The sequence below is a fragment of the Harpia harpyja genome, chromosome 10 (assembly GCF_026419915.1).
Source record: "Harpia harpyja isolate bHarHar1 chromosome 10, bHarHar1 primary haplotype, whole genome shotgun sequence".
Classification (NCBI taxonomy): Eukaryota; Metazoa; Chordata; class Aves; order Accipitriformes; family Accipitridae; genus Harpia; species Harpia harpyja.
Window position 1 is genome coordinate 13,612,334 of NC_068949.1, and position 18,623 is coordinate 13,630,956.

The 18,623-nt window shown below is 35.7% G+C and overlaps 1 protein-coding gene across 4 annotated transcripts in view; it reads left to right on the forward strand.

The window, feature by feature from the left end:
• CCSER2 (coiled-coil serine rich protein 2) overlaps positions 1-18,623 on the forward strand; it is a 75,746-nt gene that overhangs the window by 13,090 nt on the left and 44,033 nt on the right. For all 4 annotated transcript variants that reach the window (XM_052798886.1, XM_052798885.1, XM_052798887.1 and 1 more), the window contains 2 exons: positions 1,376-2,840; positions 3,780-3,982. In XM_052798886.1, the coding sequence (XP_052654846.1) occupies positions 1,415-2,840; positions 3,780-3,982 (1,629 nt within the window). In that variant the 5' untranslated portion in view covers positions 1,376-1,414. The remainder of the gene's footprint in view (positions 1-1,375; positions 2,841-3,779; positions 3,983-18,623) is intronic.

Consider the following 18,623-nt stretch of genomic DNA (forward strand, 5'->3'; position numbering starts at 1 on the left):
CATTGTAAGACCAGTGGGTGGAACTGACGAAAACATAAAATCGCGGCTAGCAAAAGCAAGATATTCTTTTACAACTGTCTTGGAAAAAACAGAAACCTGGTCTTGCAAATACAGAATTTAACACAAGAGTAAAACTTGTCTTAAGATGAAACATTGAAACTTGGAGACTTTGCAAGGCCTTATTGTCTGAATTGCAAGTCTTTAATAATAACATGTAGACAAGTTGTTCATATTGTATAGCCAGGCAAAATAGACTAAGTGCTGTACAAAAAGGTGATACAGACACAGTTAGTTGTCCAAATAGTAGGATGGGTATGTGGATGAGTGTGGAAGAAACAAAAAGCAGTATATCAAAGCAAGGATATCGGAATTCTCAAGGCAAAAACTTTTGAGGCGAAGATGTGTCTGTAAAGCAGATATGGCTTTATAAAATAAGTGTTATATAAAATGGACTAAAATGACATGACTGTAAGTTGAGATACAACAAAGCTTCATTAAAGACTGTAGTGGAATACCTGTATTCCAAACCAGGTGGATGGAAGCAAAATTCAAGATACGAGGGAAAGCATGAATGCTATAATTATCTTTTTATCTCGTACTTTTGTAGCTACTGTTATGTGTTCATGTGTCGCTGCACAGAAGTGAAACTTTTGAATTCACTTACTAGCACTGACCTTACATAACTGTTGGGCTGTACCTCAAGTCTTGTACATGAATAAGATGATGACCAAAACAGACTACAGTTTTCATTCAAAGAGGAGAAAACAGCTAGGAATTTTCATATTGAATTGGGGATATCAGTAAGATCTGGGAAAAAAAAAATGCTGTGGTGAAGGTGGATGATAAGTGATTATTTTGTATCTTGTAACAGACATTGGGGAAACTGAAGAAAATAATTTTCAAAAAACTAGCTTTTAGTCGGACTTTACATTATAATTTTTGCAGTTTTACATTGCTGACTACAGGTTTGTGCCATGTTCTGTTTGTGGGGTTTTTTACATATCAAGTCTTAAGTATGTGATTTAATAATTGTAACAGTTGAAAAATTCGGTTTGCTGCTCAAAATAGATAAATGGAAAAAAAACCCAACTCCTTTTTAAGCTTATTTTATAGATTTCAAAAGGAAGGAAAAAAAAAAAAAAAGGCCATTTATCTAGAGAATGAAAGTTGGGGGAGGAAGGTGTGACCTGAATAACACCTTACTGCCAAGTAACTACTGGTGACAGGTCTGGAGTTCACAAAAGTTGTATGGGTTACTTTGTATCACCATGGTATAGTTATGCACAGGAATGTAGTAAACATATAGATGCAAATGTATATAAAATTATGTTTAATGTGTGGTTGATTGAGGTCTAATTTTTTTTTTTTTCCTCAGATTCAAGCACTCTTTAAGGACCAATGTACCCAATAGCTCATGGAAGAAAAAAATCAAATCAGGACATCCTTGGTTTCCAGGCTACCGAAATATGGAACGAAAACTTTAGGAAGTGTTTTGCAACCTATGCCGAATGGGACGGCTGTTAGTTTAGCAGGCAATAATGGTGGCAAAAATTTTGGCAAGCACAATGGCACTGTTCGCATGTCTTCCTTTTCTTTCGATTGGAAAAAATCAAATAAATATCAACTTCATGATCAAAATGGGAGAGAGACAAACTCTAAGCATAACTGTAACAAAAAATTAATTGATTCTGAGAAGTATTCTCAATCGCAAGGAGCATTGGGTAATGATGTGCTCAGGGTGGGTTTGAACAGTACTGCTTCGGTTGCATCAAAAGCAGCAAAGCAAACCAATATGTTTGTATCTTCTACTGAGGAATTAAACCCAAAGTCTTTGCCTGGACTCTCTAGTTCAGCAAAATTTGCCAAAGGTACCCTGTCAGGAAGGACCTCATATTCCGGACTCAATGCCCCAAAATCACATTTAAATGGATTTTATGGAAATAGACCAGTGGTAGGTTTGCAGAGACCTAGAGCTAATTCCAGTGCCACAAGGACAAGTTCAGGAGAAAGCCTGGCACAATCTACAGACAATAGCAAGGCTTTTTCCTGTGAAAAAATGGTAAGATCACAAAGTTTTTCACATTCCATTCAGAATTCTTTCCTTCCCACTGCATCTTTAACCAGGTCACATTCCTTTAATAAAGCTGTGGATCTTACAAGGCCTTATCATAGTCAAAATCTAGCTGCCAGGACATCTCAGAGGTCAACTTTGTTGTCAAGAAATGCACGTCAGTTGGATGTACCCAATGGAAATGAACCTATGAAGTACGGATTTACCAGGCCCTACTCCGGTATGTCAGCTTCTTGTTCAAAGAAGTCCCCACTGTCGAATGGATCTGGGTCAGCACCTTCTTTTGGATACAGATTAAGTCGGCCTTCTCTGCTGAAGCCTACCAGGCAGCGATTTGCTGGAAATATCGTGAATGGCAGCAAAAGTACAACTCCTGACACGTGCATTGTGGAGAACTCTGAAATTTCAACAAATATTAATAGAGCAATCGAGAAAAACAGTATTATAGAGAGCAATGCTCAAAGAACAGATTCTGATGAGGGCCTGCATGAAAGTATGGGAAAACATGGGTCAAAAGTCATGTGTATGAGCGATGATGGAGATGAAATATCTATATCTTCTTTGTCTTCCTCTGAAAAAAATGATTTGAGTGAAGACTTCAGTGATGATTTCATAGATATAGAAGACCCAAACAGAACTATACAAATACAGCAAAAGGAGAGCTGCCTTCAAGAATTAGAGCATGGAAGTATAACATCGATCGAGCCGTTCACTTCTCTCAAGGAAAGTGGCTGTAATGCTGATGACTGGCTTGATATAAACATGTCTGGTAAATACTTTGTTCTGTTTGAAATTTTAGGTACTATATCAAGAGTCTGTAACTGTAATTAAGTTGTTTTATATGATTGCCCATTGCTTGTGAATTGTTTCTGAATGCAACTTGGCTCTATGTTGGCCCATTTGTTTTCTTCCAGCGCTTTTTCTGCGTGATAGTTATCTTTTCCAAGCATGATTTTGAAGAGCTCTTTTTCTTTGTGATAAGGATGAATGATACCTCCTTTAATCACACTTGCATTATGGTTGTGGGATTCTTTATATCCTTGCTTTGCTATTCATTTCTCTGGACTGGTGATCTTTTAAGAAAATTTCTCCTCCCCCCTCACCTCCTTCACCTCTGTAGGCAGAGAGCAGCTGTAACTGCTTCTAAGTAGTGGGAATAAGTGTAGGGTGTATAATTAAATCAGTTAATTTATAAATAGGAATGTCACTGTTTTTTTGTTTTTTTTTTTTTCCTGACGCATGCTATATTAATTCTTTAAGAATTCATGGAAGAGACAGAAGATGTTTTTAAAAGCCATGTTTTCAAGTCTCTGATGGGCTTCTCATAGTACATGCTTGTTTTGAGAGACTTTACAGTCGAAAGATTGGATCCAAAGGATATACTTTTAGACCCACTTACTAATATCTTGAAAAGATACAGATTTCTAGAAAGTAGCTTTTATGATGGGTGAATTAGTGCAGTGTAAAAGGCTAGCAAAGATGCAGGTTGGAAGGATGCTTAGTTGTAGCTACCAAACCAGCCTGAGCTGTTTTCTGCTCTAGGATAAATGAACAATACTGTAGAACACTTTCAGATATTTCTGTTACAGTACAGTTTCAAAGAAGTTAAAACACCAATAGTACACATCTTAATATTTGTACATCTTAATATTTATTTTTTGAATATTAGATTGTTTCTGGAATCTTAACTATTCTTGTTTTCTTTAAGCAATGGATGACAACAGTGAAAGCACAAAGCATACTGCTGAGAATGTGATTTCTCCAGAGATGAATTACAGAGCTGGGTCCTCTTTTGAGCTTTCTCCGTCTGACAGCTCTGACGGCACGTATATGTGGGATGAAGAAGGGTTGGAACCTATTGGAAGTGTACATCCATGTGGAAGTTATGAATCTTCAGAAATGAACAGCATAGTATGTATTTGTATGCATAACTTCCATAATTATAGTGCTTTGAGTTTTTTGCTTATTAAGTATATTTTAAAAGCAGAATTACTGTATTTTTTTACTTGATAATTGTTTCCTCTTTCCTCTGTAGTTGATAGCTTTTTGAAACTTCTTGTTTAGGAGCTCCTGTTTCTGGATAGGTGACTTTGGATAGGCTATTTACATACATTTTTTTTTTTTCCTTATTCTCAAGTTAGGGCAGAACAGGTCCGTCCTCGTGCAATCTCATGGTAGTGCTCACAAAGAGTAAAGGAATTAACTTATGCAAATTATAGGTTAAATATCTCCTACCAACTCTAAACCTAGGAGTGAAAAAAACAAGAAAAGAGCTATTCCTATCTGACTTCTTCCATTGTTTTGGTTATATACTGTACACTTATAGGACCCACTGTAATAGGACCCTTTGAACTGAAGCTTATTTTGATTTCTCAGTTTGTTCAAGCATAGAATCTTGAAGGTAGATACCTGACTGTAGCTCGCTGTAGCAGGACTCTGTGTGTGTCTCAAATGTGATACACAAGATACATAACAAACTTTTTTTTACTGCTAAACTTACAACTGATCTGCAAGAAACATCATTCAGTCTGAAGAATGGATGGAGAGTTGTTGCAGTACTGTGACCCTCCAGCTGAGGTCAGGGAGCCAACCTTGGGATTTCGGTGGGTGTGAGGAAAATATTGTCTGTCTTTCCTTCATCACTTTTCACTGTTCGTATTCCTTTATCTGAACAGACTTTTTAGTTAAGCAACTCAGATTTTATTAACATGATTCTAACAATCAGAACTTCTAACAAAAAGAATTTTGTATATTCAATGTGTCATGCTTCGTGTGTTTCAGGTGTGTTAGATACTGTGCCACCACTGCCAAATTAGTAATGTAGATACCAGTTTCAGACTTGGACAGGGTTTGTGGCACCTACTCAGACTTTGATTTGTAATTTTAGTAGGGTTGTCTGCTGTAGCCCAAGAGCAGAACAACAGAGATTTCTCCTGAAAGTTGGGCATAGCTTTGTAATTATATTTTCATGTGTAACTACGTACAAATTCCTGATATATTTTCAGCTGCTTGTCATATTGTTTGCTTTCTGTCTTAAATTATGATGTTGGGATGTAGTGCTTAAAAGAGTTTAGAAATGGTTATTAACTTCTTGTGGTAATTGTGGCCAGCTTGGAAAAGCAGTTTGAGACTTTTCCAGTATAAGCTTTGCAGCTTTATTGATGTTTACAGGGGACAGAAAAGTTTAATGTAGGCCACTGCAAAACCAAAAACACTTTTCCCCAGACACATGCATGCACATGCCAGGAAAAAAGGGAAGTTTTTAAACTTTGTCCATGATAAATTTTAAATATAGCTATTTTTGATACATACAGTGTAATTTAGCAAACAAATGAAAGATGCTACTTTCCCATGCTTTTGGACTATGTATCTAGGGTTTTTGATACATGTGACCTCCATGCATTAATCTGTGTGTATGTATGAATTGATAGTCAATCAATGTCCTGATTGACAGAAGCTGTTGTAAGCCTTGTGGAGCAGAGGTACATTTAGAAGCTTTTGATATTTTTGTTTACTATTTTGGTTTATTTCTTCCTTTATTGAAAGTAAATAGCTTTTAGAGAGGGCTTAAAAATGGAAAAATGAACTTAATAGGTTTAAGGAAGTGGAGAAAGGAGGAGGTTGTAAGAAAGACTTACTGTTGAATCTAGAAAGTCATGTGTTTTTTCCACTTATTTTGATTTTTATCTTGTCAGTGCTGTTCCAGAATTACAGTGCTTGCTGTACTGTGAATTTTTATCTTAAATGAGAGAAGCATCAATAATATATCTTCTATTTTTGCAAGGCAGAAATGTATTTTCAGTCAGCTTTGGTTTTGAGGGGAAATTGTAGCTCTGAAATGTTTGTTGAATTGCCTTTTAGTGGTGGGGGTTTTTTCCCTGTGCTTGTTGTTTTTGGTAGAAAGCATGATACATTTGATTTCTTTAGCTTAAAGATTAAACACTGATTGCTTTTAATTTGAAGATGCAGAATAATTTCTGATACAGTTTTCCATTATTTCTGAAGGATTATGTTCTTGGGTAGGTTAATGTAAGCTTTTGTTCCATGTTTTTCCTTTTCTCTGCAGGCATTGAGTATAAAGACAGGTTAAAAAAAAACACAACTGAAGGCGTTGAGAATAATAATTGTGATGAGTCAGCACATCAGATGTTTTGATTGCTGGGCGTTATGTGATCAAGTTACATGGTTTCTATCCTCTAGTATGGTGTGGATAAAAGTAGTTAATATCTGTGTGTCAAAATCCAATTGATAAGAGTCAGATATAAGAATTTTGTGTGCTTGAGCTAATGCCAGCCTGACTACCCCTTGGAATTAATATTTCTAGGGAAATCTCCAAAGCAAACGGTTGGTTGTGGAGTTTCTGTGGCATCAGGCTGGGGTGAGTAGAAGCAACGTAGCTGAATAACAATTCAGGTAATTAGATGGTGAGTAATTGGTAGCGTTTAGTGCAAAATTCACCTTTTTAAATTTCCATCCTGCTGTTGTATTGTTAGTCTTTTAAGCTGTGTCATGCTTAGTATCAGCAAATATTAAATGCTTGTCCTAAATTTTTCTATAGATGGCAGTGCAGCTCTTAATGGGTAATCTCAGATTAGAAGTGTTTTGACCGTCTTTGAAAAGGCAGCTTTTGCAGAGGTGATTTTAACTAGGCTTCTGGAACGGCAACCAGAATAGGAAGGCAATGGAAGGAGCTTGCTGGCTACTCAGTCTTTTTGTTCCTTTTTTGGGGAGAAGAAAAGCAGATATCTTTGCTTTTCTCAGTAGAGGTTGGCTTTAAGGACATGGGGGGGGGTGGAAATAAAATAAATTTGGCCACTTTTAGGACAGTCCTTCTGTTCTTCACTAACTGAGCCAACAGCTATGGAGAAAATGTGCAATCCAGTGTTGGAAGTTTAGAAGTTATACAAATCTAAACCTCTCATAAAACAGTGCCATGGGGACTTGCAGCTAAGTAGGATATGCGGGGGTTTCTTTGAGACCTTGTCAGGATGAAAATGTTTTTATTCTCTAATTGTGTAACAGAAAATAACTTCTTCCAGTATCCCTACTTTTGTTTCATTCCAGTTTTGAAGGCAACAAATCAATTGATTAACATTCTAAGAATTGAACTCCTTTCAAGTTTTTAAGCATTCATTTCATTGGTGTTCCTTATACTCCTTTCAACAACTGGTCTTTGCTGCTGAGCAACAAATCACTGATAGTATTTCTGCTCAATTCTGTGCAAGAAGACTGAAGCTTAGGAATACAGTTGTGATGGCTCTGTAAATTAGCAACATAGACAATATTTGTCTATATGTATTCTCACTTAACGTTTAGCCTGTACTGTTTGCTCATGTCCTGTGTTTCAGCTACCTACTTTAACACCTAGCTGCTTTACTGTTTCATGACAAAGCTGCTCAACAATGTGAGGTACGCTTTCTGCTGTGTTTTGTTTGCGGGTTTTTTTGTTTGGTTGGTTTGGGTTTTTTTGTTTTGTGGGGTTGTTTTGTTTTTGTTTTTTTTTTTTTCTCTTTTCAAGCAATTTAATTTGGGCAAATAGGTTTAGACAGGAAACTTACGAGAGTTCTCTGTATTATCAGGTCATATCAAGTCCCTGTCTTAGAAAAAGACAAAAGAGATCAGTCCTCTGACCCCTTTTTTCTGTAGGATCTAGTAATTTTACAATGTTTGTGCTATGTTAATTTTTGCTGAAATAAATAAAACCAGTATTTTGGGTATATACAGAGTGAGCATCAATGTAATTATAAGGATATAGGATTATAGAATAATACTTGAAATCTGGCTTGAAGAGACAGATGGGTTTTAGCTGCTTTGCTGAGAATTTAATTGCTCTTGGGATGAAATGTGGATCTCATTGGAATGAATCTGCTTTGTCATTTATTGACATGTGGCCAGAATTTTAGCCGGAGTGTGAGATAGTTACATTTTTTCTCTTCTTCCTAGGTAATTTTTGAAGTCTCATAAGATTTCTTTTTTGCTTTCTTATATTTTTTTTTCCCTTTGTGATTGAAGCTTGGGAAAGGGCAATTCTGAATTACTTTTTGAGACTGGGTAGAATGCTTTCTAGTTGAAGAGGCATAGGTACTCACAGTGAAATATGCTGAAATATGCTCTACCTAGAGAAAGAGAAAATAAGCTTGCTAAAATAGCATTGTTTAGTTCAATCACTAATGTCTTACAGTAATTTAGTTATTTACACATAATTTAGTGTTATTACCTAAATTTTTTTAATAATTCACTTCTCAAAATGACTTTACAGTAAGCTTTAAATTGACAGTTTGATTTCTCAAGTGAGTAATTTATTATGTGAATTCAGACTTGTAACGTGTGTATTTCTAATACATTTACTTCTGTAGAGTGAAGTGTTCTAGGTATTGTCTTCCACCCATCTTCCTTTCTTTAGTTGTACATTCTCTTCAGGAGCTTGATGCCAAAGCCATAGTTCCTGTTCTATGAGAAGCTGAGCTTTTTAAATTTTGGACTGTTTTGTTACATCTGTAGTAAAAATACAAGTGCAGGTATGCTTAAGATAATGTAAAAGTATAGAATAAAACAGCTATTCAGATATATAAGGATTGTTTTTAACTTAGTATTCGGGAGACCTTTATGAATTGTGAATCCCTTAGAGGTTACCATTTGAGATAAGATTCCTCCTGCCCACGGTGTTTGATTGAGCTATGTACTACTATGATAGAAATGCTGAGATTATTTTGGAAACGGTACAATGCTAATTCCAAACAGGTAAATATTGAGTCTTCATACTGTACTAGCAATACTATGTAATAGCCATTGGAAGCATTTTCAGCACAAAAGCTTTCTGAATTAAAAGCAAAGTTTACAGACTTGAACACAATTTAAGTAGTATACTGAAAATGAGTTGCATTCTTACGAAGTTTTTCATAAGAAGCGATGGTTGATTTATTGAGGCACTTAGTACAGAGTATTCAGAAGGTCTTGTGCTTCATTTTCACCCATTTAAGAGGGTGTAGTGAAACTAAGTATGTATATTTTCTTGACACAAACATTTCTTTTTTGCTATAACTTTCTAAAAAGAGTAGCGTTGAAATGAGCCCTTTAGGTGCAAGCTAGTTACAAGAAACACACATAAAAAGCAGTTTCCATCTAATGAGCTAGCTGAAATTTGATTCTTTTTTCTGCTTTTCATGTTGTAAGTGAAGTGTCTTAAGCTTTTAAGATGCTGAAGATAAATGTAAAAGAAAAGTTAAAAAAACTGCTTTGATGTAAAATCTGCATTTTCATATGAAAGAATATATACACATATAATTTTATTATTGAAACAAAGACTCTTAAACTTACTTAAATTTTCATGGTATCTTTAAGTAAGCCATAACTGAAACACCTTGATTTCCAACACCTCAGGCTTTTTTCTCATCATTTTTATATTTGCATTTCTGTCTGCAAGTTGACATTAAAATCCTCCATTAGCAAAGATGTTCCAGTCAGCAAAGACTTGTACAACATTCAGCTTTCTTTTTTTTCCCCAATAAAAGACAGAATTAACTGAATATTTTAGTTCACTGATAGACTGAGTGTACTAGCTATTGTTTTAGAAAATAGTTCAATGATCTATGAGTAAAGATATCCCAACTGCTGATATGCCACACTTTGTGACCTTGAGTGAGTCTTATGGAGTCTATTTTTAGAATGATGGATGAATTAAAAATGAATAGTAATACTTGGTGTTATCATCAGTATGTATTACATTATTGATATATTTGTGGCTCAGCAAAGAACAATAAAGATCTTTCTCAAAGCAGAGGACAGCATTAAAAAAAGACACTTGTATTTTTTTTGACAGTCTGTACTCAGCCAGAGTTGACTAATTACATTTCCTCCTTTGTTAGAATACATGTCTTTTGGCTAGCAAAAGGTTAAGCTAATACAGAGAATTAATTGCATTGTGTGCTCCTATGATGCTTCCTTGAAGTAGTTTGTGTACTTCAGCTGGGCAGTTCCTTAAGAAAGGTCTGAATTTGTTCTGTGCCTGAAACCAAAGGATGGTTTCACCTCAGTCAGTGCCATTCTGACTTGAATTCATTATGACATTAATAAATACACACTTCTAATCTTGTGGTTAGACTTTTTTTTTAAATTTATTTCTTTGCTAGAGAATTTGGTACAGTGACAACTAATTACATGAGTAGGTGTCCAGTACCTTAGTGAGAGAGTGGGGTTGAAAGGAAGGAGAAGGCATTATTCTTGTGGTATAACAATATTAAGTATAATGGCTCTAGTCTTGGGGAATCTTGTCATACCTATATTAGACTAATTTGGATTTTGAAGTAGCTGGTCTGGTTTTGTCACCTGAAGATGCTGCCTAACAAGCCTGTGAGACCCCAGACATTTGTCTTCCTTGCTGCTGCCTAGTTTAACTGGCCGCTGCTGTGACATAACTGGACCACAGAGGAGAAAACTAGGCAATCTCTCCCTATAGGTATGTGAATCGATACTAGAATTCATTGGTATGTCAGTGTAATGAGACTGTTTGTGAGACGGTAGTACCAGTGTAGGGGGAGATAGTTTTATCTACCTATTACCTAGAAAGTATTCAAACAAAGCAATGATAAAGGCACTTCAGAAATCAACTGATGCAGACATGTAAATCTGTATAGGCAATAATTGAAATTCTCAGTGGCATATCTGTCTAATCGGGTGTGCACACAGCAGAAAACAAAAGTATCTGTGAACCTCCTGGGAGGTGACTAAGAGCAAACCCAGAGTGTATCAGATACTTCGCAATTTGTATTGGTACCTTCTACATTTCCCTCTGTGCCCAGCATGCTGGAGACCATTTTTATGGACAGAGCTATATAGCATATAGCATCACTAATGTGGAATGGCAGTGTGGAGTTCTATATTTTGTGCTTTTGCTCAGAGAATTTTCATTTGTCGCATTCATCACCAAAGAAATCCTGTCCTGCAGGATAGATTGAATAATTCATTGGTCCTTCACACTCCTTTACTTGGAAGCCTGACTTTTGGGTTTGTAGGCCAATATTTTTCCTGGCAAGAGACATCGGAGTAGCCCAGGAAGTCTTCTGTGAGACTTTAGGTTTTACAAATACATTCTAGAAAATGGCAAACACCATGTCTGAATTTTACTTGTGATATAAAAGGATTTCCTGGAAATATATTATCTTGGTAAGCTGCCATTTCTGCTTAGGATGTCTATGTGAAAGAGCTTTGTCTTACTCTGTTTTCTATTATAAAGTGGTTCAAACTTCCTGCTCAGAAATACAGTGATTCTGGGATTGGAATCTAATACAGATGACAGCCTTGAAAGGCATTTTTCATTGGCATGCATCTGTGTGTCACTTGTCTGAAGCTGGTGTTGCTGGTAGCAACCTCTGTTTAAGCTCATAAGGTCATGTCCAACTTCTGCGCTCTTTTGTGCTGACATCTTCATGCCATGTTCCACCATCTGACAAAAATGATGCTGACTCACTTGAATTGTGCTTTTCTAACTTCATAGTTTTCATTAGGTCAATATAATTGCTCTCACTTTTCCAATATTACAAGTATAGAAATCTCTGGCATTTGTTTTGCATATCCTCAGTGTCTAAAAAGCTTTCAGTTATGCCTGAAAATTTTATATTTGGAAAACATTAGACTGTGTGTTTCTGATTTCAGAACCTGAAAAGTCGGTGTCACCTTTTTGCGTTTAGTCTCCATTATGAACAGATAAGATTTTGTCAACATAGTAAATTAGTGGGAGAGCATCCTTGATTAACATGTCTACACTTAAGCTTTTAGTAGAAAACTGTGCAACTGCTACGTAAAACTCCATCTGTATTATTACTTAATACAGAACTAAGAGTACAAACTTGTTTTAGTATGTTCTGTTAGCAGGGTTTCTCAACCATTCTTTCGGCAGAGTTTGCTGGCAGATGGTTTTCTGCTCATGGCAGGGGAAGGAACTCTCGTGAAAGTAGAGACTGATTTTAGAGGTGCTGCCTTCAGAGTGAAAATAGCCATCATCTAGCCTCCCACCACTGCTCTAGTCTTCAACTTCAGAGCTTAACTATTACAGCAATGGGAGGTAGTGAGAAAGTGAATTACTTAATGAGATGGTGTTTCTGTCTGTGTCTTGTGTGATGTACATGTCCCTGCTGTCAAATATTATTAGGAGGTTATATGACTATATTACAGGGCAGAAACCTCTTGTGATGTTGGTTTGAGAGGCATGACATTTTGTGAACAAGCTTTTACGGCAAATTACCTTTTTTTCCTTTGGGATGGGAAAGCATATGTGCCTTTGAGAGCTGCTTGATTCAGAACTGACATAGTAAATCTTATCATGCTGTTTTGGCTGGTAAAATCAAGTAATGCAACTTCATTTGTACTCCTGTGTTTCATTTGTGGTAGCCATTAATGACAGCTTTGAATTTTTATGGTGAAGAGAGGGAGAGAGAGCAGCAGCTGATGTGTTGTTGTGTGAAATATGAGAACAAATACTGGTAGAAATTAACACTTCTTTTATTTCATAAGCCTGTAAATGATGTTTCCTGTATAAGTTGGTAACTGCATATCCGGTGTTACATTTTAACGTGGTTTTATAGCTATTCCTTTTCATTTTTTTTCTTTATTCTACCAAGTAGCATCACTTTTCAATAACAGAAGGCCTTCAGAATTACTCTAGTGTACTTTATCTAACCATGTTGCTGAATTTTTAAAAGTCTCACATTTTGTTTTCTTACTCCTAGGAAATCTTCAAACCATTATGAGCAGGTAAACGTGCCCAAAGAGAACAGTAGTCTTAAAGTTGGAGTATTTGTAGTTATCAGTATGAACAAGAAAAGCATTTTTTTAAAAAATCTGTAAAACAAATTGAGACACACATCTAACCCATCTAATCGGGTTTCTGAACATTTTATAGATAACTTGATTAAAATCGCCTAGATTGGCACACAGTTTTCTTTTACTTTTCCTTTTTACCTAAAACTGTGTCCTAATAAGTTATAGGAACATTGGTGTTGAATCTTTCTGAATTATCTTCTGTTGCGAAGCATCAGAAATTTAGAGGAGGGGCAGTGTCTTATACATGTTGGGGTCAGTTGTTTTTGTAGTACACACAGGCTTGGTCTCTCTGGATAAAATGTGTACACCCAATTTCAGTCTTGCTGTCCCTACAGTTCTAAATGTGGGATGTGCTTTAACTTCTTTTCAAGAACATTTAACATTGCATTCAGGCCCTATTGATACCAACTGCAATCTGATATCACCTTATAACTCCTAATTGTCATCTTCCTTGAGACTGGAAATTTAACAAAGCACCTTTTTTCCACGTATGAGGTGGTGAAACAGTAATTCAGTGTTTCTGTGTTCTTTGTTCACACTGTTGAAATGTATCAGGATACTGTAGTGAGACTTTACTTTTGTAACAGTGCAAGTAAGTGAGAGGACACTTCCAGCGTTGTTAGTTCATTTAGAGATTGGTCAAAATAGAATTACTCAAAAATAGTTAGGACGTATTTGAGGATTGTTTTGTTTTTAATTAGAAACAAGTATATTAAGTTGACTGTATAAGAATAGAACACATTAATGCTGTGTGACAAGTCGTATTCAGATTACCCCGAAACCTAGGTAGGGTATAATTAAAAATTACTACACAGAGGAAACTTAATTGATCTCCAGGTAGCAGCCTGGCCCATGGTGTTCCTTTGAATTTTGAGGTTATGGTTTGGTGCCTTTCTCAGCTGGGAGTTATTGGAAGCCTCCCTATTTTCCTTTAAGCTGAACCTCACACTATTAATACAAGTGCAAGTCAGTGGAGTGAGAATCATTCACAATTATTTTTGCCAGTTAAGAGTGTCTGCAGCAATTACATATTCTTTATAGGTGAAAATGCTCCATTATTTGTAGGTAAACTGTAAAAGTAATACTGAACTTCTGATATCGGTAGACTTTTTCTGAAAACAGACTGGAAGCAATGAGTAGAAAGGACTGGTCCTTTCCTCAGCCTCTGCTACTTCTATGTTACTATTTATGCTTACTGCTGATGGCTTTCTATCATTGTGCTTGATAGTAAAATGGAAACTTTCTACTTAAAAGCTTCTGCCTATTTAAAAAACAAATTAGAAAATGTTCTTAAATTTTTCTGGAATTCTGTAGGAAGATGATCAAAATGCTTCCCACCCTCCCCGTTCAGTTTCTTTTTTGTAGGCTCATTATTGGGTGCTAGATGGCAGTCAAGGAACGCTTTTTGTGGCTGCGGGATTTAACTTGTGCTGTATGTTTGAAAAGTGCTGTTGCTTATGAATTGGTGAAGTCTCAACAGAATGGTTAATATATCTGTTTTTCCGCTTTCTCTCCCTTCATCATGCTATTGAATTTCAGTTTGCTTACACAGTCGGACATCTGATTTTTTTAATAAAAAAAAAAAAATTTTAAAATAAGGCAGCAAGCACAGCTGCTTCTTGAGATATAGTGGGTCATAACTCAACCTAATAATTATTTCCTGTCTACTTTTGGTAAACCTAGGTAGAATATACAATGCTTCTATAAAAATGTTTTCAAGAACAGTAAATCTTTATTTAAGACCGTTACATCTACTAGTTAAACATAAAATGGCTTGGATTTTCAGAACAAAGTTCTTGTTGTATTTGTGTACACAGCAACCTTCTGTTACAGAGCATGAACAGAATGATGAAATACTTGTTTGGATGTTGGTCTTAATTATTTTGTGACTTGCAATGTACCGCATTTAAAATAACTCCCGTCCTATCCTATTTTTGGTATCCCGCAGAGTTCTAGCCTTTCTTTTCCCTGTGTGGTTTCCTTTGTTCTTATGACTTTGTTTACAGTGGGTTTTTCTTTTCAGCCCTGTAGTACGGTGTATGCCTTCCTGTGTCTTTATCTTCTGTCTCTGTTTTTTGCCTTCACTTAACGGTTCTGTTCAGTTCTTATTTAACGTTGCCTTTTTGGAGACCTGTATTGAATTCCTATTTCTCTCTTTATCTCTTCTCTATCTGGGGTGTTGTCAAATGCTGAAAATAGCATTGAGAAAGACCCTGGAAGTCTCCCTCTTCTCTACTGTCAGCCTTGAATCATATTTGACTTTTGCAGTTATCCTTTAGCTGCCCTCCAGATGACTGATTTACGCAGTCTGTTTAGTGTTTGTTTTTAAAAGCTACTTCCTTTTTTCATTCTTCAGGTACCTGAAATGATACTTTGTTAGTTTCTGTGCTACTCTCAAACTCTTCACTTCCCTTGAGTTTTTTGGACAGATTCTTCTGTAGTTCTCTCCCTTTGCTCATGTTTATCTTCTGCTTGTTGAACTTTTTTTCATCTTTTTTTAATGGAAAATCCACAATGTTTAATTTTTAACATCTTACCAGAAGAGATGCAGCATATGCAACTGCATTGAAAACGAGTGTGAAAATGTCTGTGCAATTTCATGCATCTAAAGCTGCTAGTTTTTCAGAGCATAAAGCACATCTAGGTTTTATTTGCAAAAGAATGTTTGAAATAAGAAACAGTGTCCTTCTTTTAGTATAGCATAGGACTTGTAATACACTTTGACACTATAGAGACATGAATCACTTTCAGATGCAAAATAGTACAGTTTCTTCTCATTTCAAATATTAAAGGACAGAGAATCATACAAACACAGTATATTTTTGTTGGTCTTCCAAAACTATGCCAACTCACTGCAGTGATCCCTACTTTCAGTCAGGTAAATAAAAGGCATTCTGTTTTGAAAGTACAACTACATGTTGATTGTAGTGTTCAAATGTCACACCAGAAGCATCCAGCAGGGAGATCTTAACAACTGCAGAGACATGACTACTAATGAAAAAGTAGTAGTAAGTTTCATCTGGGATACTCTGATGCCTTAATACTTTTTTTTATGTTAGCTGCAGATCATACAAAGAGAATCAATATGAGTAACTGATATAAAGGTTTAAAATAATGTTGCTTATGTTAATGTAATACTTCTTTGTGGGTATTTTTGCCATACTGGCAGGATTATTCATGGATTTTTTTTTTAAAATAAAATTATTTAGATACACCATTTTATGTAACGAAAATGTAATCTAAGAAAAGCTGTTGTACTGTAAAAGAAAAGTCTAGTGTATATTTTTACATATGTGGAAAAGAGAACTTTTCACATTTTCCAGTGATGCTTTTTGTCAACAAGAATTCAAATTGTGGAGGAATGATTGCAAAGGCTTTAGTTCTCCTCAGTTAGATTTTTGGAGTACTTGCCGTTCTGATGTGTCACAACTAAACCCTCCAGTTCATGCAAAACAAAGCATATAAGGTAGGTTCAGTCTGAGAGTAAGTATTTTTTGATGTTCTAAGGAGACATACCCAGGTTTCTCTTCACAAAACTAGTTTGAAAGTGGTCCATTATTTTGTGGGGGTTTTTTTGTTGTCTAGAACTAGTGTCCTATGAATCAATTTCTAGTTGATGTTTTTGTAATCTTCATGCTCTTTTTAATACGTTTTCCCAGTAGATCCTGGAAGCTAGGTATCTTGTAGCTGGCCTCCTATTGAGCTCCATCTTTGATGCTTCCTATAACGATAGGACTTCACTATGCAGTTGGGCTGCTGAGATATGTATCAAGGCTGTATTGTGATGTTTTTCTTAACTTCAGAAATAATAAAGTAGATGAAGCTTTGCTTACTCTGTAATTCTTAGGACTGTTGGACTTGAGGAAATTTTTGGCAACAGGTACAATGTCTGTTCAGCTGTCTTATCAACTTTTTTGTGAATGACATGATCTCAGAAAGCTTTGGCTTTTTGTTGCTAAGTGATAGGATGGGGAATTTCTGGAACTGAGTTTGTTGCAATAAAAAATACAACTAGCGGTACAATGCACTACCATAGTCCTGTTCTAAAGGGTCCTCTTGTGCATGAGACAGGTGTGTTGAATTATCCCTCTGTACAGGGGTTATTCTGTCCTTTTGGTGCTGCAAACATGAAGACTCCCACTGCTGGGTGAATGAACTGAATAACTGCCTTGAAACTGTCAGGTACTTCTTAGAGCCTTAACCATTGGACTAGAAATTGAGCTTTTGATCCCAGCATCAACCCCTACATCCTCTGTTGTTTCAAAAGGCTTTTTTTTTTTAATAGGAGGACTTGCTTTATGATTACTCTTTTCTCCTGTGTGGTATTAGGCAAAATCAATATTGCTAAATTTGTAGTAATATATTCATTGTCATAGCACCAGACTCATTAAACACAGTATCGTGGCTTCATTGTCATGCTAACATAGACATTAAACATTTTATTTAAAGAGGGTCTCTTCCATAGTAGAAAAAGAATGAACGTGACATCTGACCAGGATGTTTGACTTTTTTTTTTTTCTTTTTTTTTTGATGGAATGTCACAAGGACATGTGTCTGCTTTAAATGATTTAGTGACTTTGACAACTGCTTTTTTAACTTTACAGAGAAGTATGTTGTAACACAGAGATGCTAGTTTTTCTAAGACTTGAGGTTTTTCATGTAAAATTGTATTTTAAAAAATGTTTTTCTTGTAGTAATTATCCAAATGACCTATAGAAGTAATTCTGGTATTTTGGAGATTCTGACAGAATTCTATTCAGAGGGCTTTTTATTTATGCTCCTTTTTTTTTTTTTTTTTTACTTTTAGGATGATTTCAATGTAATTCTTTAAGCCATTGCTTACATTGCTCTGATATGTTAATTAGTTTATCAGTAGCTTCTGAGTTTGTTATCCATGTCCAAATTTGGCCCAAACCGAGATCTCGATTTCAGAGAACTGTCAGAGAAATTTAAATGTCAAGCTTTCTTCCAGTATGTGTCCATGACATCTTACTAACTTAAAAACTGAAGAAAAATTTTACGTGGGCAAATGACTTTGCTTCATCTTTCAACAATTTCTGAGAAACTGTTTACTCTTACTGAAAACCAGAAATCAGCTTGAGTTAGATGTAGAAAAACTGAGCCTAAAATTTGGTTATAAAGACTAACAACATTCAAAATAAGTAAAGCACCTTTAACTAACGGAAGTCATAAAATAACCTTGATTTCATAGTGGTCATTACTGATACTTGCTATAATAGATTTTCATCAAAAGGAATATAGCATGGTACTGTAAGAATAACTAACTACAAGTCTGAAGTCTGATTCTAACCTACTGGTGATTTGTGTGTACAAAGAGATTAAAGTATAACTAAATAAGTGGAATGTGCTATAATGTGCCGTCATTCCACAAAGTGACCTGTAATTACTGCTGTGTTTAAGTAAACAACTTTGAAAATATATACTGGAAATAGCCTAGCATGTTTACGTTTCATAATATCCAACCAGATTTAACAGTAAAGTTTTTACTACATTAGATTACCTTAATGTCACGTAAAGCTTCTATGAATGCATTGTCAGTAACCTGGGTAAGCATTATGTGAATACTAACATCAGAACTAGGCATGCCAGAATGGTATTTATATACTGATGCTGTAGATGACATATGATCTTTTGCTGCCAAATTTTGAGCTTGTAGACGTACTTTCTCTAGTTCCATTTTTCTCCCCAAAGCGGTGATATCTGTCCTTTAATA